At 41.2% G+C, this 20,290-nt stretch overlaps 2 protein-coding genes across 4 annotated transcripts in view; one reads left to right on the top strand and one right to left on the bottom strand.

The window, feature by feature from the left end:
• Positions 1–1,696, bottom strand: part of Git2 (GIT ArfGAP 2) — a 56,242-nt gene extending 54,546 nt beyond the window's left edge. The window contains exons 1-2 of one of the 2 annotated variants that reach the window (XM_074061061.1): positions 1,404–1,696; positions 113–267 (exon numbers count right to left, since the gene is read on the bottom strand). In XM_074061061.1, coding sequence (XP_073917162.1) covers positions 113–146 — 34 coding nt within the window. In that variant the 5' untranslated portion in view covers positions 147–267; positions 1,404–1,696. The remainder of the gene's footprint in view (positions 1–112; positions 268–1,403) is intronic. The other variant, XM_074061060.1, reaches the window with a different exon arrangement.
• Positions 1,697–1,850: 154 nt separating this feature from the next.
• The window catches only part of Ankrd13a (ankyrin repeat domain 13A), a 33,440-nt gene continuing 15,000 nt past the window's right edge, over positions 1,851–20,290 (top strand). For both annotated transcript variants that reach the window (XM_020159770.2, XM_020159768.2), the window contains exons 1-6: positions 1,851–2,343; positions 12,463–12,595; positions 13,579–13,703; positions 15,805–15,850; positions 17,274–17,417; positions 18,057–18,246. In XM_020159770.2, coding sequence (XP_020015359.1) covers positions 2,248–2,343; positions 12,463–12,595; positions 13,579–13,703; positions 15,805–15,850; positions 17,274–17,417; positions 18,057–18,246 — 734 coding nt within the window. In that variant the 5' untranslated portion in view covers positions 1,851–2,247. The remainder of the gene's footprint in view (positions 2,344–12,462; positions 12,596–13,578; positions 13,704–15,804; positions 15,851–17,273; positions 17,418–18,056; positions 18,247–20,290) is intronic.

Genomic DNA, 20,290 nt, shown 5'->3' with positions numbered 1-20,290 from the left:
TCATAAGACTTCCGAAGGAACAGCAGTCACAGAAGTGGTCTTAGAAGCAACAGTGATGAGTCCATCTCTCCAGCATGATAAATATGTAGTATGGGAGTAAACACGTAATTACCACACATTCCACAGTCAGAGCCTCTGGGTGCCATCCTGATGCTCCTGCATCTTGCTTTGGGTCAACAACTCGCAAATCTTCTGGGGTCCAATGCACACACGTGGAGAATGGATTAGAACAGGATTCTTGAACAGCTGTTGTAGTCATCTGAAAAGCTGGATGTGCACAGAGCAGAGAAGGCAGAAGGAATGTTTTCAGGATGCATTGAATAACTTTGCCTGCTGTTTGGTCTGCTTGTAGACAGCTGGGCATGTCACCAGATGAGAGATGAGGGGGTTCCCTCTGCTTTCCAGTTTCCATGCAAAATCAGAGGGACTTGAGATCCATAAGGAAAAGAATTTCAAATGGTCTTACAAAAAGGGGAGAAAGTTTTAGCAAGGATTTATTTTAGTGCAATAGGATAAAGTAGGGAGAAATTTTTAAAAAGGGAGAGAAAAAGTACCTTCTGCAGAAGTGCAGGGGTGGGTGACAAGCTCAAAAATGGTGGTCCTTTTATGGGTTTTATATTCTCTGAGCTGGGGAAATACATGTCACAAAGTGAGATCTAGCAACCACTAGTCAATAGATAATGGTCTGGGTAGCTAAAATGTGTGCTGTTTATTATTCTAAAATATGGAAATGTGATCTAGGCCTACCCAAAACACTGGAACCTAGGTGGAGTTTTAGGACTTTCTTTTGCCAAACATGTATTTCATCTTACCCCTTCACCCTTTAGTGGAAGAATTTGCAGTTTCTTAATGAGAAGGCAGATACAGATAGCCTCTTTATGTCTCTTTATTCTTGCAAAATCTAAAAGACGGTAGGAGGGGAGTTAGGTGCTCTGGTCTTTCAGTTTTTACTTCCTGGTTCTGGCTGAGTCCATCCCTCTTAGTATTTATTAAAAGTGATAGATATAATTTTCTTCTCCTCCTCTGTCCTGCCTCAGACAGAAGTAGCATTTGGTCTTTCACCAAGTTAAGGAAGCATAGATACAAAGGTTGAATTTTATTTTTGCAGACTAGTCAAATCTAGGTATCATATTAGTCATTTCAGTTATAATCCCAAATTCAAATGGCTTGTGTAAAAATGACACTAGTGGAATAAACTTCCAGTAAGGTAACTTTGAATCATAACAGCTTTGGAATTCAGATAGAACAGTGGTTTTCAACTGAGAGCGATTTTTCACCCCCAGGGGATATTTGGTCATGTCTGGAAACATGTTTTGGGGAGTGCTACTGGCATTGAGTATGGAGGCCAGGGATGCTGCTCAAGATCTTATGAAGCACGGAATAACCTCCACACAAATAATTACCCAGTTCAAAATGTTCCAACGTTGAGAAATCCTGAGATAGAACTAACCTCGTATAATACAGATAGCTGAAGCCACTTCTTCAGGTTTTAAAGTCAGTGCTCGAAAATTATTTGGTGTTGCCCACTTCCAAAATGGCTTCTGCTCAGTCTTGGAAGGATTTGCACTGGTCCAAAAAGGCTGCAAGGGCGTCTGTAGTCGGAATGGTTTGGTCCAGGCCCCTGTTGTCACCCCCTGACTGTAGAGCCAATGGAAGAGGCCCAGTTGTGGACCGAACCATTTGAGGTCGCTGGAGCAGGAGGATAGACTGGTGACGGGTAGACCGAATTTTTCGCGTGGAGATCTTGGGCCAAAGCACAGGACTGCAGCTCTCTCTCTCTCTCTCTTTTTCGGTTTCTGTTTTGTTTTTTTTTTTTTTAGCTTTCACTACGTTTCCCAATGTGGAGTTGGAGCTGGGTGGGTCTGGGCGGACTTCGGACCCCTTGCGGGACCTCGTCCCCTCCCACCGCGGAGTGCAGTGGTCCGCTCCCCGCACTTCCCGGTTTGGGGCAATTCGGGCCGCAGAAGTCGGTTCCGGAGCTGTCAGCGCCAGCGCGAGGGCGGCGGGGCGCGGGGTGGGCGCGGTCCTCTTGGTCCCCGACCCGGCCCGCGACCCCAGGCCTCCTGCACTCTCCACACCCGGCTTGCCTGGCTGCCGGCCGCGTACTGCGCCCCTCGCTCCTCTCTCGCCCGCTCGCTTAGTTCTCTCGCTCGCCGGCCGCCGGACGGGCGGGCGGGCGCCGGAGACCCCTCCGGGCCGAGACTTCTGGCAGGCGGGCCGCCAGGGCCAGGCCGCGGCCTCCTCGCCATGTCCTCGGCCCGCGACGCCAGCAGCCAGTTTCCCCTGCACCTCCTTGTCTGGAACAACGACTACCGGCAGCTAGAGAAGGAGCTACGGGGCCAGGTAAGGTGTGGGGTGGAGGGAGTCGGGGGTCGTTTGGCCTCCCTGAACCCATTTCCTGCCCGGGCCCCCGGGGCCCAGCAGATGCCTTCGACTTTGCGGTCCTGAGATAGTCATAATAATAATAATAATAGGACATGATCGAATGCTTACTGTGTGCCAGGCCCGCGTGCCGAGGGTTTTTTTTGTACATCATTCCTTTGAACATTTCCAACAACTCTAGGACGTAGGTACTGTTATTCCGCTTCACCGGGAAGGAAACTGAGGCTCTCAGAGGTTACGTGCTGCAGGAGGCCGCCCAACTAATTAATACCAAGTAGGGATTTTATCTCAGGCCGCTAGCTCCTTAATCTTTATTAAGCTCTACTGCTTGAAAGAGGTAAGAACACACCCTCCTTGCTCCACCCACCCTTATTGTGAGAAAGGGCTGGGTTGGTTTTGGAGTCTGGGTTGTTTGCCAGTGTGACCTTGGTTAAGGCATTCTCGTTCTGGGGCCCACATGTCTGTATCCGAGGACCAAGGATGTTAGTAGTGATGCTGGCAGACTCCATACTTGACTGTATTGATGGGTCTGGGGCAAGGCCTAGGAATCGGCATTTAATGAACTCCCAGGGTGGCTGATACATAGTAAAGTTTGAGAGTCTCTGGTGCCTGATCAGGCTCCGTAAGATTCCTTCTTGTTCTAAAGTGCTTGGATTCTTTCTTTGTCCTTTACCTATTGCTGTCTCTCTAGAGCAGTGATTCTCAAAATGGGAGGTGATGATTTTGCTCTCCCCTCCTCCCCCAGGGGCGTTTGGCAACGTATGGAGTCGTTTTTTGGTTGTTGTTACTGGGGAGTGGGGTGCTGATGGGCTCCCGGGAATTACCTGGCTCCAAATGTCAATAGTATGTATCTTTGTCAGGAAATCTTTTTTTTTAAATTTTAATTTAATTTTATTGTTTTTATATTTACTTACATGTGTATACATTATTTGGGGTACCTCCTGCTTCCAGGCAGAACCTGTTCCACCCTCTTGTTCTCCGATTTTGTTGAAGAGAAAACATAGTGTATTTACTAGTATGAGATAAAGATAGCTATATAGAGAGAATTCTAGTGTTACTTCCATGCACTTGTGTATTACAATCCATATTGGTTCATCTCTACCAGACCGCTTCACTGCTTCCTAGTCCACTTCCCATAGTGGCCTCTGCCAGTTTAAGATTACTTTATTCATTCCTATACAGCAAGCATATCAACCACATTCAAGTTTTAGATTTCCTTTCCTTTCCCTATTCCTCCCGTTCGCGGTCTCCCCTTAGTGTGTGACCCATGTCCAATAATATTACTGCATTTGTTTTAGGTCTATAATCCACACATGAGGGAGAACATGTGATTTTTGGCCTTCTGAGCCTGACTAACTTCACTTAAGATGATGTTCTCCAGTTCCATCCATTTACCTGTGAATGACAAAATTTCATTCTTTGTGGCTGAGTAAAATTCCATTGTGTATAAATACCATATTTTTGTGATCCATTTGTCATTTGTGGGGCATCTTGGCTGTTTCCATAGCTTGGCTATTGTAAATAGTGCTTCAATAAACATGGGTGTGCAGGTGCCTTTGTAATAACCTGAGTCGCATTCCTTTGAGTATATCCGTAGGAGTGGGATTGCTGGATCATATGGCAGATCTATGTTTAGTTTTAAAGAAGCCTCCATATTGTTTTCCAGAGTGGTTGCACCAGCTTGCATTCCTATCAGCAGTGTATGAGGTTTCCTTTTTCCCCACATCCTTGCCAACATTTGTTGTTGGTGGTGATAGCTACTCTAACAAGAGTGAGGTGGAATCTTAGTGTGGTTTTGATTTGCATTTCCTTTATGGCCAGGGATGCTGAGCATTTTTTCATGTGTCTTTTGGCCATTTGGACATCTTCCTTTGAAAAAAATTCTGTTTAGTTTAGTTGCCCACTTTATTGGTTTATTGATTTTTGGGGAGTTTAGTTTTCGAACTCCCTGTATTTTCTATCAGTCCCTTGTCTGATGCATAGCTAGCAAAGATTTTTCTCCCATTCTGTATGTGGTCTTTTTAATTTAGAGACCATTTCTTTTGTTGTGCAGAAGTTTTTAAATTTCACGTAGTCCCATTTGTCCATCCTTTCTCTTAGTTGCTGGGCTGCTGGAGTTCTACTGAGGAAGTCCTTGCCTATACCTATTACTTCCAGAGTATCCCTGCTCTTTCCTGTACTAACCTGGTTTCAGTTCTTATATTAAGGGCCTTAATCCACTTTGAGTTTATAACTAGTACAGGGTGACAGGCATGGATCTAGTTTCAGTTTTCTGCAGGCAGATAATCACTTTTCCTAACAACATTTGTTGAAGAGGTTGTCTTTTCTCCATTGTATGTTTTTGGCACCTTTGTCAAAAATAAGGTGGGCGTACCTGCAGGGATTCATATCCAGGTTCTACTGGTTTTCGTATCTGTTTTTGTGCCAGTACCATGCTATTTTTATTGCTATGGCTCTGTAGTATAGTGGTCTTTTATGTTTTCAAATGAACTTTAGGGTAGATTTTTCAATCTCTGTGATGAATGTCATTGGGATTTTGATGGAAATTGTGTTGAACATGTAGATTGCCTTTGATAGTAAAGCCATTTTTACTATGTTGATTCTGCCAATCCATGAGCATGGGAGATCTCTCCACCTTCTGTAGTCTTCTTCAGTCTCTTTCTTCAGTAGTTTGCAGTTCTCCTTATAGAGGTCATTCACATCCTTTGTTAAGTTTACTCCTAGGTATTTGATTTTTTTTGAGGCTATTGTAAATGGAATTGTTTTCCTATATTCTTTCTTAATTTGTTCATTGTTGGTGTGTAGAAAGGCTACTGATTTTTCTAAGTAGATTTTGTATCCTGCTACATTGCTGAAGCTGTTTATGGTGTCCACAAGTTTTGGGTGTTTAAGGTATAAGATCATGTCATTTGCGAATAGGGGTAGTTTGACTATTTCTTTACCTATTTGTATTCCCTTTATTTCTTCTTACCTTACTGCTTTGGCTAGGAATTCCAGGACTGTGTTGAATAGGAGTGGGGAGAGTGGGCATCCTTGTCTTGTTCCTGTTGGTCAGGAAATCTTAAAGCCAGTCCTATAGGTATTAGTGTCCTGAAGTTATAAACTAACAAGTTTAGTAAATAGAATAAGGATTTGTGAATACTCCTGAAAATTAGATGTAGTTCTCATTGTTGAGTTTACTCATTTTATCCAATATGTTGAAGACCTGCTTTAGCTGGTTTAAAAGTGACCCTGTCCTTGTCAAGAGCTTTTAGAGGAAAAAGGAGCATTGGTTCCCTTTTGGTTGGTAAAAATTGAGCAAGGTCATCATCACTCTGAACAGTTACTGGTAGGTGTATGCTTGCAACTTGTCTTATTCATTTATTTATTGGTGGGACTGGGTTTTAATTCAGGGCTTCACACTTGCAAAGCAGATGGTCTACTGGTTGAACTATGCCTCCAGTCCTTTTTGCTCTGGTTATTTTGGAGATGGGGGGTCTCTCAAACTATTTGCCCTGGCTGACCTCAAATCATGATCCTCCAGATCTCAGCCTCCCAAGAAGCTAGGATTACAGACATGAGTCACTGGTGCCTGGCTTGCCATGTTTATTTTAAGTTGCTTTAGCATCCACTGAAAATCAAAAGTCACTTTTTCATTTAAAAAAGAATTCCATCCCAGGCATGAAGGTGCATGCATTAATCCAAGCTTCTCAGAAGGCTAAGGCAGGAAGATCCCAAGTTCAAGGCTATCCTGGGCAACTTAGCAAGACCTTGTCTCCAAAAAAATGCAGACAGAGCAAGTTTTTGTGAGAGTCATCTTTTTTTTTTTTTTAAATTTTTATGGTACTGGGGTGAACTTAGGGCCTCCAGCTTGCTAGGCTTGCTAGGCAGGCACTCTACCATGTGAGCCATTCCACCATTCCATCATTGTTCTTAATTAGATGACATAGTAATCATTTAAGAATTAAAGAGATATGACACATACCCCCAGACAAAGTGACTCACCATTGGGTGTCCCAGTATACCTGATGATTTAATACTCTTTCTATTACTCGATGTGGCTCAGAGGCAGTCTTAAACATTTTGCTCTTACATCTATCTCTAAGTCTTACATGGGACATTAAAAAATGATCAGTTCTCTTGGCTAGCAGAGTGGTTCAAGTGGTAGAGTGCCTGCTTAGCAAGCGTGAGGCACTGAATTCAAACTCCAGTACCACCAGTGAATAAATAAATGAATTAATAAGACCAGTTCTCTAGGAATGAATTGACAAAAATTGAAATACTAACTGCTTTGTAAGAGAGGGTGTGTGTGTGCGTGCGTGTAGTACTGGGCATTGCTTGCTGTGCAGGCACCCCTAGTCCTTTTGGCAGTACTGGGACTTGAACTCAGGGCCTCTACCACTTGAGCCACACCTCCAACCTTAGTTTGTTTTTTTAGATAGGGTCCCTACCCAAATTTGTCTGGGTTGGCCTTGAACTGGGATCTTGCTCTCTCTACCTTCCAAGTACCTAGTATTACAGGCATGTAGCACCATATCTGGTCTGAGTTTTTTTTTTTTTTTTTAAATAAAGCTTGATCTTATTAAGAATAGGAGTCTCCTTTTTAAAGTACACATGGCCATCACAGAGGCTGATTCCTTACATTCCTGCATTTAATCTTCTTGTCCCTTGTCTGTGTAACATAGGGGCTTGCTAAAGCTCAATGCTGGCTTTCCCAGTTTACCTTGCTGCTAAAAATAAACAAATAAAGAGCAGTTCTGGCCCAGCATGGTGGTAGCACACACTTGTAATCACAACTACTCTCTCTTTTTGCTTTGTTTTTCAGTACTGGGGCTTACCTCAGGGTTTACATCATGAGCCATTGCATCAACCCTTTTTTTAATGGTTTTTTTTTGGAGATAGGGTCTTGGGAACTGTTTTCCTCAGCTGGCTTTGAACCACGATCTTCCTGATCTTTGCCTTCTGAGTAGCTAGGATTACAGGTGTGAGCCACCAGAACCTGGTCACAATTACTCTTGAAGCTGAAGTAGGAAGATCATAAGTTCAAGACTCTGTCTCAATAAAAAAAAATTAAAAGTGGTAGAAGTGTAGCTTAGTGGTAGAACACTTGTCTAGGATGCTCAAGGTCCTGGGTTCAGTCCTCGGTACTGGAAAAAAAAAAAACAGTTCTAGTTTTTAGGGGTCCACGTTGGATGTTTTTTTTTTGCTGTTTGTTTGAAATGGGGTTTGCACTTAGGGCTTCTGTTTGCAAAGTGCTCTACAGTTTGAACTATACTTCCAGTCCATTTTTTTTCTGGTTATTTTGGAGATGGAGTCTCTCAAACTATGTCAGGAAGCCCCAAACCTTGAGCCTCCCAATCTCAGTCTCCAAAGTAGCTAAAATTAAGGTGTGAGCTATAGGTCTGCATTTTATATCTGCATTTCTCAGTATTTTAGTTGTCCAACTTGTGCAATGTTGAAAGTACAAAGAAAAGTTGCAGAATTAAAATCCTATTTGATGAAACGTTTCATTGTCATTAAGCCACATACTTTTAGTCCTTATTTCTGAAAACAGCAGGTTTTCAATTTATTGGAAGTAAAGATTTGAAATGTTTGGTTTAGGCAAGAATAGTCTCGGTTTATAATCTGAAGTGTGACATAGTTACCTTTTTTTCCTGCAAGCTGTGCTAAAGGTGTCCATTGAAGGGTCTCTGTGCCTTTTACCTCAAAACACTTGATTAAAATGTGGGGATTAAAATTTGACAGCTGACTTCCCTGGAGTAAACCTTAGGTCCTTAATGTCCTTGATTGGCAAGGTTGAGGAGGAATACTCGTACTTGCTAGTTCTTTTATTTATTTATTTATTTTTTAGCAGTACTCAGGGATGATCTGCCACTTGACCCATGTCCCCAGTCCTGTTGCTGTTAGTTTGTTTTTCTGGTAGGAGCTTCAGAATTTGCCCTGATTGGACTGGGACTGCAGTTACCCAGTCTCCACCTTCTGAGTGACTGGGAGTAGTTGGGGTTACAATTGTGAGCAATCGTGCTCTGCCCCATAATTGCTAGTTCTTTGGTTTTGACTTTGTTATCAGGTATCACTATGGATCATTTCATGGTACAGCAGTTGCTTCTAGGGAGGGGACATTGACAGGTGATGTTGACATGTGCATCTTGATTTGGGAAGTTTGACTGAAATGACCACCTAATCCAACTTGAATCTTGAGACTTGGTTATCGCAGGGACCCAGACAGGGCCATGTTTTTTGTACAGTCTTCAATTTAATTCTCACACCAGCTGTCTGTGGTGGGTGCTATTAGAGTCTCATCTTAGAGATGGGAAGGGAAGCCCAGTTATTTGCTTAACCTGTGTCTGAGAGAGAATTTGAATCCAGAAAGTTGGATTCTATCTAAATCCTCCTGATCTCTGCCTCTTGAGTAGCTAGGATTACAGGTGTAATCCACTGGCACCCAGCTAAATCCCACATTCCCCTCTCTGTTCTTCATCAGTAAAAATGCCTGTATTTCAGGATTGTGGAGAATGATGAAGATAACGAATCTGAAGGTGCAGGAGGATAGTAAATGGGAACAACACCATTTACCAGGAGCTGCTGCTGATTTTATTATAATCATCATTTATAAACATAGCAATTGAGCTTCTTTTATGTATGTTTCAGTTTTTCTACAAGGAACTTTTCTACAAGTATTGACTGCATATTAAAAAGCAAAGAATTCATTTCATTTCAGCAATAAAATCAGCTGTTTTCTTTACTGTTTTGTTTGGCAGTGAGTTTCTGCTATCTATTCTTTCCATCATGCCAGGGAGACTCAAAGCAGGCACACTGATAGTAAGAATTTTATTTTGTTCTAAGAACTGTTGCAGCACAAAAAGATTCAAGTTTATCCAGCTGAAGAGGATAAGCACATGTTTCAGTCCCAACCTCACAATATTGCTAATGCTGGCATTGATGTAACTTTGCCAATTATGAGATTGTTTCAGGCCTCCAACACATACTTGACCAGATGAAGCACTTTAAAGTGCCTCTTAACTCATCAAGCCTTTTGTGTTCAGTGGGGCCTGCTGAAATTGAAAGTATTTGTATTCTGGTTATGTCATTCAACTAGAGAGGTTCTTAAACTTCTTTGGCCTTCTTTCCGATGCTGGGGAAATGAATGAACATGGACAGGAACAATGCAGAGGTGAGTCCATGCATCTTAGATGGCATAGAGAAAACTCTGGGGTCTGGTGGGGTAGAGGGTGGCAGATGAGGTCTGACTGTAGATCCTGCATGCCCTTCTTGGAAGCCAGCAGGTGAAAGCATAATAGTCAGGCAAGAGGAAGAGGACTTTCCAGGCAACAGCAATATCCAGAGCCTGACAGAACCACTGCAGTCTGTGACCCGCCAGGTGAGGCCACTGGGCACATGTTCAAGTTGGTGCCATTGGCTGTGGGCCAGTAATGAGCCATCTAAGATGAAGTGCTTGGAGGCACTCCAGGTACTCCCTCTTTTTTTTTTTTTTTTTAAAGTTTTTAATAATACTTGTGCAAGGGGTTTCATTGTGACATTTCCATATATGCATATAACATACCTCAATTCTGTTCATTCCCTCTATTGTTATCCCTCTTCCTCTTCTTCTTAAAATGATTTAGACCAGGTTTCAATGTTCCATATTCATACGTGTGTAGAAAATACATCAACCATATTCACTCTTCTATTTTTTTTTTTTTTTGGTGGTATTGGTGTTTGAACTCAGGACTGTGAGGCACTCTACCACTTCAGTCACACTCTAAGCCCATATTCACCCTTCTTTTCCCTCTTCATTTATCTTCCCCCTCTGCTTCAGGATACTCCCTCTTGGTCATTTGGGACTCAGGCTTACTTAGGAAAGCCACCTTTAGATACCTTTTCCCACCTGAATTGAGGTAGGGACCACAGCTGAGGCCTAGCACAGTCTGAGAGAGGCGAGGAGGGAGGGTGACTGACTGAATTGAAAGGAAGGGTGTGTTAGCAGCCGTTTGCTGGAGGCCCTCAGAAGTAATAGCTAGGATTTCAGGCATGAACCACCAGTGTGCAGCTAGGGAGTCAGTATTTTTAATTCTGTACAGCTCATGACTGAGGAAACTTAAAAGACAAAACCTAAAGGATCAACTGTTGTGCCCTTAGTTCGTAAGTTCATAGATCTGTAACTTTTAAGAAAATAATTATTAAATGCAAGTTAGAGAGTAGGGTGGCAGAAACTAGTAATTTGTGGACCCTACCTTTTGGAGTTCTCAATCTCTTTGGTGTGATAGACTGCCAGACCCTTGAGAAAAATCATAGGAGATGGTGTGGACCATGTATCAGGAGACATGATGGCATAGTAGTCTCCCCTTACCTGAGGTTTCACTTTCTGTGATTATAGTTACCTATGGTTACCGCAGTCTGAAAATATGAAATGGAAAATTCCAGAAATAAACAATTCATGTTTTAAATTACAGGTTGTTCTGAGTAGTGCGATGAAATTTCATACCATCCTCCTCTGTCCTGTGTGAGATTGATTTATCCCTTTGTCCAGCAAATCCACAGTGTATATGCTACCAGCTAATTAGTCACTTAGTAGCCACTTTCAGTATCCACTGTTGTGGGGGTGCATCTCAGTATTTATGTTCAAGTAACCTTTATTTTACTTAACAAGGGCTCAAAACCACAAGAACAGTGATACTGGCAACTTAAGTTATGCCAGAGAAATGCTGTAACGTGCTTCCTTTAGGTGTGAAAGTGAAAATTCTTTATCATATGCTTGTATGTAGAGGAAAGATATAGTGCATATATAGTGGTCAGTACTGTGCTGAGTTCCAGGCATCCACTGGGGCTCTTGCATAAGGGGGATTACTAGATTTCAGCACTTGAGAACTCTGAGACATAGAATTGGTTCAGGAGGCTTAGTGTTCAGCTATCACAATGTTTTTCAACCACTTCTAGTATTCCGCATTAATAGTTCTTATATTCCCTGACCAATAACTATAATAGATGTAATTTTAGCAAAAAGGGAGGTTGAATAGCTGTTGGGTTGTGGCTGTTTACCCATGTCCCACTTTACCTTCCTTCCTAAATGGCATGTTGTATATCTTTGGAGCCTGCAGTTAGTGCTTGGGCAACACCTAGCATCTCAAATCAAGATAATGCACATTTCCCAAGAAGTGTTAAGGTGTTTGAAAAGGTTTTACATTTCAAAAGTCCCACAGCAGTTCTTTGTGTCCTTGGAAGAACTTTCAGAGCTGTTTTGCAGGCAGTACTGTCTGCTCAGTCTTGGAGACTTACGTCAGAGAGCCTACTGTTTGGCTTTGCAGACGCAATATGGTGCTGAAGGTCATACTAGCAGAATAGAAATGAAGACATAAAGTCCAAATGTGTATGTCTAGCACAAGAAGATACCCTCTAGGGGACAGAAGGAAGCGATGTGGGCGGTCTTACATTTCTCTATCTGTGTACTTGCCTGGTAGATCACACTAAACACTCATGATTAATGGGACCTGCAGATGCTGTTGGTTGTTGGTTGTTGTGTGCTACTTCAGGGCACTTGGATTGCAATACACAATCATGAGAGAAGTGTTTTGGTGTGAATCCAGCTAAAGAATGTAATTTTATTATGACCCAATTTTCTTCTGTTTTTCAGTTTTGATTAAACTCCTATACTTCCTGTTCTAGACTTGAATGCTCGTATATGCTTGAGAACTCTCCCTTTGTTCTGTAGGGTGATTGCATTTCATGAAAGCCTCTAGCAATTTTTAGACTTAATTTGAGTGCTGTTGAGAGCTTAAGGTTACATTGAATGAACTGAGTCCTATAGTAATGGTTCTTCCTTAGGCACCTCACACAAAAAGGAACTCATCATTTAAAAAGAGTAATTTAATTAAAAATAATTCATTAACTATCATCTTTGTTTGTAGTCCTCAAATTGATATTCCAACTGTGCACACATGCAAATAGACATTTTTACATGCATTGCTGTAATTAATGTGTAAATACTATTGTCTAATAGTATTTCTATTTACTTATTAAATACTTTATACTTGATACAGCTCTCAAATGCATTTTCATGTTCTCGTATATCTAGTTACATAAATGCCAGTGTTTACTTTATAGAATGTGGAGGCCCTGGATCCACGAGGTCGAACGTTATTGCACCTTGCAGTTTCTTTGGGACATTTGGAATCTGCTCGAGTCTTGCTCCGACATAAAGCGGATGTGACCAAAGAAAATCGTCAGGGATGGACAGGCAAGTATACTTGTAAAATAATTTAATTGATTTCAATTTCCCTTTCTGAAAAAACTAATCTCAGTCATGATTTATTTCCAAGTCAGATGTACCTCTTTTGGAATGGGGAGGTTGGGGGAGAGAAGATGGGAGCCAGGATGCTGGTCAGCAGATCTGCAGCACAGTGGTCTGAACCTTGGATGGAGGGTGACGTCTTTAACAGAAACAGTCCTCATGCAAACCCTCCACCATGCATTAGTGTGGAGGCTAGTTTTACCCTGGGAATATGGTGGGAACTCCGCTGAGCTCCTACTCCATCAGGTAGGCAGAAATTGAAAATAAGTTATTGTTAGAAATAGCCTCTTATGAATTCGCGGCATTTCACTATTTTGCAAGCTCTTTTACTATTAGTCAGAATGATTTTGTGTTGACTGAGCATGGATACTCATAAGTGCAAGTCCTACCTAACAGATCTACTTGTAATTCTGTGACCACACAGTGAGAGCTAACTCTGAAACACTGTCAGAGCTTTGGAACCAGTGTGGAAATGGGGGTAGGAAAGGGTAGGAGAGGTTTCGCAAGAGTAGTATGCTCCACTTTCTTTTACTCAGTGGCGAGCCAGCACTCAGAAGTTATGGTCATACCTGATAAACTTAGACTACACAGTGTTTCTCCCCCTTTGATGCAGATATTGTCCTTTGATCTATACAAATAACTTTTCAAATTGGCTTTGGAATTGATCAGAAGGTATGAGAAGACTTGGCGATTAAACTCCCTCCCCCCCGCTTTTTTTGGTGGTATTGGGGCTTGAACTCAGGGTCTTCACCTTGAATCACTCCACCAGCCCCATTTTTTTGAGATAGGGTGTTTTGAGATAGCACGTTGAAAACTGTCTGCCTGGGCTGGCTTCAAACTGTGATCCTCCTGATCTCTGCCTCCTGAGTAGCTAGGATTATAGGCATGAGCCACCAGCGCCTGGCAAATCTTACCCTTTTGTTTTCTAGTTTTACATGAGGCTGTGAGTACTGGAGATCCTGAGATGGTGTACACAGTTCTTCAACACCGAGACTACCACAACACGTCTATGGCCCTTGAAGGAGTTCCTGAGCTGCTGCACAAAATTCTTGAGGTAGCCATAAGATTGGCCATGCCATACTTTGAGCTAAGTGCTGCTACAGTAGGTAGAGACACAGTTCCACACCTTTGGGCACATTCCTTAAAAGTGTCATGAATAGTGAACATATTTTGATTGTCAAACAGCACCAATTGCCTGTCCATCTTGTTGAAGTGTGGGGTATCTTGCAAATTATGTTTCTAGGTCATTGAGCTTACCTTTTTAAGTACTATTTAAAATTACAATTTAAGGACAGTGGACATCAAACACAATTTATTTAGACACTTTTTTTTTTTGGCAGTACTGAGGTTTGAACTTGGCCTCATGCTCTCTAGGCAGGCATTCTCCCTCTTGAGTCACTCCACCAGCCCTCTTTTGTATTGGGTATTTTTGAGATAGGGTCTCATTTTTGTTGATTGGACTAGCTCCAAACCATGACCCTCCTAATCTCTGCCTGCTGAGTAGCTTAAAAGCAATACCATGCCCAGAGGTAATCTTGAGGAGACACTGGTGAGCACAGTTACTGTGCAGGCATTTTCAGGGCCTGCTGAGATCCACATTGTAGGTCTGTGTGCTACTTCTCCTTGCCATCCTTGTCACTTCCAGCCATTAGTATTTTGTGACCTTTTTTTTTTTTGTGGTACTGGGGCCTGAACTCAGGGCCTACACCTTGGGCTACTCCACCAGCCCATTTTTTGTGAAGGGTTTTTTCAAGATGGGGTGTCACAAACTGTTTGCCCTGGTTAGTTTCAAACCACGATCCTCCTAATCTCTTCCTCCTTTAGTAGCTAGGATTACAGGCATGAATCACCAGTTTGTGACTTTTAATGCATTCCCAGTTATTGGCTTTTGGGCAGTTATTGATCTGTGAATTAAAGTGTAGGAGTTCTGTGACTCTCAGAGGCCTTTCTTCAGAGCTTGTTTAGAGGTTCTAACAGGGTAGAATGACTACTCATATACCCTTGACCCAAGAAGGTCCTTCTGCACTGGGGATGGTCATCCTCTTTGCTTGAGTGCATAGCTTCAGGAGGGATGCACATGGAGTGGAGAGGGCGCAATGGGACACCCACCTAGCTAGCCAGATCACCCAAATCAACCCTGGTGATTAATGGGGTGACAGATGTCGCAGCCAGGTTGCCTTCAAATGCCCAGAGCCCTTTCTTTTAACTGTTTTACTTCTAGACTCATAGGTTGTTTAGGATGATGGTTGCTATTTCTTTGGATAATCTTTGTTACTTCAAAGAACTGTCTTATCCAGTCAACCAGATGGAGTATTCTCAGGGCAGCAGGAGATAATAAAGTAGCAGTGGTTCAATTTTCAATGTTGATTCTTAACCTAAGCACAGAAGTGAGTTCCCTCAAATATCTGTTAAACATGTAAGTTAAATCAGCTTTACAGCTTTAGTTAAAGCACATTTCTTAAGAAAAATTAATAGCTCTATCAAGCAAAGGAACAACTTTGTCTTAAGTAAGACAGTCACTATTTGTTATTTGAGCACTTAAAATTTTTTTTTTCTGTGACATGTAAGCAAATTCATGCCTAAGATATTCATTTCCTATGTAGTAAAATGAAGCCTTCCATGAAGTATGAAATAATTTTATGTATTGTTTTAAGAATAGATGTGTATTTAGGTCTTTTGTATTTGTTATTTTCTTATCTAACTGTAGGAGGAACTAAAACTATTATTTGTCCATTTGACAAGCAATAAGTGACTTATTTAATGTGTAAATTCAGTGTAAATGATTTTTTTTTGTTTTATTTTACCTGTATTCACTGTAGAAGTGAACTGTAGTTGATTTGTATTCTCTACTTGAAGTTATAGACAGTCCATAAATAACTTATTTAGTGGTACCAAAGGCTGTGATGTTTTGTCTTTCTTTTTTTTTTTGATCCATTCCCAGCCCTGTTTCATGAGGTAGGGTCTCATGAACTATTTGCCTGGGGCTGGCTTCAAATTGTGATCCTCCTGAACTTTGTGTCCTGAGTAGCTAAGATTATAGGTGTAAGCCACCAGTGTGCGGCTCTCCCTTAATTTTTTAAAAGCTGCATTAACCCTTGCTGTATTTGTTAATAGTGCTGAAGTTCATCTGTTTTAAACCTTTATCTGTCCTTCAGGCTCCAGATTTTTATGTACAGATGAAATGGGAATTCACCAGCTGGGGTAAGTGGCTATAGGCTTCTAATTTATTTTTGTTTCCAAATTTACTCAGCATGTATATATATATATATGTTTTTCTTTTGTAAAAGCTATATATGTATGTTTTAAATCTAGATCTAGGAACTGCATAGAAAAAAATAAGGAAAAACAGTTACCTCTTCTTTCACTTTGTTTTCCTTTCATCTTTCTCCCCAAGAACTGTACTTTTGCCCCAAACATGTATAAATATAGCATATGGACAGTTTTATTTTCTTTGTGGCACTGGGATTTGAATTCCGAGCCTTAAGGCTTGCTAGGCAGGTATTCTTACCACCTGAGCCACTCCACCAGTCCGCATACGGACAGTTTTGTCTCTCCTTTCATCACTTATTGCTGTCATTATTATTATTATTATTATTATTATTATTATTATTCGTTACACTGGGGAACGAACTCAGGATCTTGCTGTTTTGTTTCTGTCCTTTCCCAAAGAGACAGGCTCTCACTATGTTGTCCAGGCTGGCCTTGAACTCTTGCCGCAGTCTCCTGTGTAGCTGGGACTAGGTGTGCACCACCATGCCTAGCCATTGTGCCCTACATTTGCTTCTTGTTGATCAGTTGACAATAACTCTTAACTCCAAGGGTTTCAACCATTTTCATTTCCAGGCAAGATGTCACAGCTGTTGTGATGAAGTATTTAAATGAAGTAAAACATTTATAATAGAAGAGAACTTCAGATTTTTCTGAGAAACCAAGGAGTTCTTTTCTAATTCAGATAACTACTCCGATTTCAGGTTTTATTGACAAGTGGCATATTTTAGGCATTCGATAGTTTAAGTGGTGCGTATGATAATATGGACATTCCCAGCCATATGGCAAGAATTGCACATGTGAATGAGAAAAGCCAGATGGACATACTCTATACTTTATGGGGGTCAATAAGTAGGGTTCATATGGGGATTGAGAACACGCTTGGGAAATTTGTTTAGAGCTTTCTCTGACAAATGGAACAGAAGGTCCATTTTTATTTCTAATTAATTATTTATTTTTTTGGTGCTGGGGGTTGAACGCTGGGCCTGGCTATGCTAAGCATGTTCTACCACTGAGCTACAGCCCCAGCCCCTCTAATTTTTAAAATTTATTTTAAATCTTTTTTTGGTGACAGGATCTTGCTATGTAGTCTAGGTTGGTCTCAAATTCACAATCCTCTGGCCTCAACCTCCTGAGTGCTGGGATTATAACATGCACGACCAAGCCTGGCTTCCATTTTTATTTTTAATGGTGACTTCCTACATATTAAATGTGGGAGCCAAGTCCAGTTCTGTTTGATAGTCATAATCTTGCTATTCCCCTCCTTTTATTAAAGGCAGAATCCTAAGTTCCTGGCCTGGGTGGGTGTTCTGCACGACCCTTAGGTCTTTCTCAGTACTATACTTTTCTCTTCCAGTGCCCTTGGTTTCCCGAATATGTCCAAATGATGTCTGTCGCATTTGGAAAAGTGGTGCCAAACTGCGTGTCGATATCACATTGCTGGGATTTGAAAATATGAGTTGGATAAGAGGGAGACGTAGTTTTATCTTTAAGGGGGAAGGTAAGTGATTCCATTGTAGTAATCACTGCTCAAGCTAAGTTATAGAGTGATTTTTAACCATTAAACTGTGTTTGTATTCATGGGCCTTATCTGTCTGATACTATGTGGGACTCTATTGGAGGGGGGTGGTTCTTCTTATTAATTATTCAGCTCTTTATCTCTACCTGAGTTCTTCTCTGGCTAGTTGTCTTGCACATGTCATTTACCACCCAGTAGTGTTACCTTTGTGACATGTGAGCCTTTGTCTTGTAGTTCCTAATTTGCCCTCCACAGTTAGGCATGATCCTCCTTATGGAGGGTGAGAAATGGCAATGCTCACTCAATGTGGTATGTGAATAATCTATGTTTAGTAATAATGTATTTTATAAAGGTCATAGATGAAATATATTGCTAATAAAGAATGCAATTATTTAAAAAATATGCATCTTTGGAGAAGACACTCCAGAGCTTCCCATGAGTGTTGGAAAGCTGGCCAGGAAATCTCTGTGCAAGTAGTTATTCAATAGTCAATACTCTTTAGGTTTTATCAGATAGCATCTGATAGGAAAATATGAAAAATCATGCATTTTTACAACAGAGACTTCCTTGTTTGTATATCTTCCTTGCATTGAGCTTTGTTATGCTTGTTTCCATGAACAGACAACTGGGCAGAATTGATGGAAGTCAACCATGATGACAAAGTGGTCACCACCGAGCACTTTGATCTTTCCCAAGAAATGGAGCGCCTCACTCTGGACTTGATGAAGCCAAAAAGCAGGGAAGTTGAGAGACGGCTCACAAGCCCAGTCATCAACACCAGCCTTGATACTAAAAACATAGCTTTTGAAAGGTATGAATTTAGACTCTAGATTTTAATGTCTAATCCCTGTACTGCCATCTTTAGTGACATCTATGTATTAATTGGAAATTATGGATGAATTTTTTTTCTAATGACATAATAAATACTAGTCGGTTTTAAGGTTGAGCTCTACTCTTAACCACATAGGAACAGTAGCTGATGTCCTACATTGCCTTTCATTTTTGTAGCACATTGGTTAAATCTTGGAAAAATGTATTCATACTCTTTTTTATGAGCGCTATCTAGTGAATTTTGGCTCTTATTTTTGTTTTGGTAATTTTGTATCTACAACACTCCCTAATCCTAAACCATGAAGTTTTAAGTTTCTGGAAGCTAAAATTGGTTTGAATTGAATTCATCTGCACCCTTACTGTATAGGTAAATATGGCTCCTTTTCTCATTTGTGAGACTTAATAGTTTAAAACAAGAGTCTAAAAGGGGTTCAGTTTTAGGCTGTATGTGGAGAATTCTCCAGAGAGATCTGGGCTTTGGTTAATCCGGATGAGAACACCATCCCTGGGTCATCCATCTGTGGGTCATGCAGAGGTTGTGGGGGCCTTTGAGTGTAAGTGAGGGAGAAGCTGCCACATGTCTCCCATGGGACACAAAGAACTGAGGGAATCCATGAGAGCCCTTAGTGTTTGCCTAGGATGTCACATCCAGCTCTCTATAAACCAAAGTAGCATAACCTGGCTAAAATGAACAGTTACCTTGGCTTTAGGCATTCTTTCTTCTTCATGAGTATGCAAACTGCCCTCTTTTTAAGTTTTTCTTTTCTTCTTTGTTTCCAATATAAAATTGTTTAATAAAACTGAGAGATTTCTGTTTAGTCAAACTTTAAACTTAAGTGCCCTTTGCTTCTAATTTAGATCAGACTGTGTAATTAGGGTATCTGTTTATAGTAGAAGGAAAAGCCAGAATGCACAGCCTGTGTGATATCCGTGAGCTGCTTCTGCTTTGGTAGGCAATAACATCTGCTGAGCCAGGGAAATCTTCCCTCCAGCTTCTTTACACTGACTTTACCAATTGATAGCTGTTCTCCTTCAGCGACAATGACTCTACCAACTATGGCTTTGCTTAGAAGGGTCTTGTAGAGGTATCTCCAGGCTTTCACATGTGCCTCTGCAGGCAGGGAGGACAGCTTCAGCTTAGGGCTCTGTTGAGGAGGCTGTCCTTATCACCATGGCCCATCAGGAGAGATGAGTTTGGAGTGGGAAAGACTGAGTGCCATCAGCAGGGCTACTAAATAATTGTGGCTTTGGGTAAGTGGCGTAATCTTTCTAGTTTTCAGTTTCCTTAACTGCAAGGAAAAAATGAATGAGTTTCAAGATGAAGTCTCCAGAGTATATGACTCTTAGATGTATGAGAAGAAAGAATGTTCCCTGTGTAGATTAGCAGCACAATTGCTAAAGACATTGTTAATAAGTGTAGCTTATAAAGGGAGGATGGCAATTCCTGGCTTTACTTCCAGTAAGTGCAGATGGGAAATGGTAGCATGTTCCATTTGTACTGAGGACGAAGGCACATTGTGTATTTGTATGGTCACAAGGTTTTCAAATGGTTCAAGCCGACTTTCTTTTTGCAACTGCTGACAGTGGGTGCTGAGTGAGAATCTCTGGAAGACAGCTGCTCTATGGTGCTCATAATTAGATGTGAGATCAGTGAATTTGTCATTCATTGAGCAAGGATTTAAGTCACTCTTAAGAGTGAGGTTTGCTGGTACAAAAAGTATACACAGCTATTTCTATCTAGAGGTGTGTGCATTCATTTGATTGAATATGCTCTCACCCATTTTATGAGGACTGTATAGCTCTTTCCTATTTTATGAGGACTGTATAGCTCTTTCCTATTTTATGGTAGTCACTTTTGTCCACTTTTTTCTTGTAGTCTGTTACTCAAAGCTTTTTGATTCTTGCAAATTACTACCTTCCCCTGACAGTGTATACTTTCTGGTTGCACTTTGGATTTTACTCTTCTCTGAAAGATTATACTGTACCCACCTTAAAACATTTTCTGTCACTTCAGAGTTTTCCTC

Source organism: Castor canadensis, chromosome 18 (genome assembly GCF_047511655.1).
Source record: "Castor canadensis chromosome 18, mCasCan1.hap1v2, whole genome shotgun sequence".
Classification (NCBI taxonomy): domain Eukaryota; kingdom Metazoa; phylum Chordata; class Mammalia; order Rodentia; family Castoridae; genus Castor; species Castor canadensis.
The sequence above is the reverse complement of the archived record's forward strand: the minus strand, read 5'-3'. Positions and strand labels throughout refer to the sequence as shown.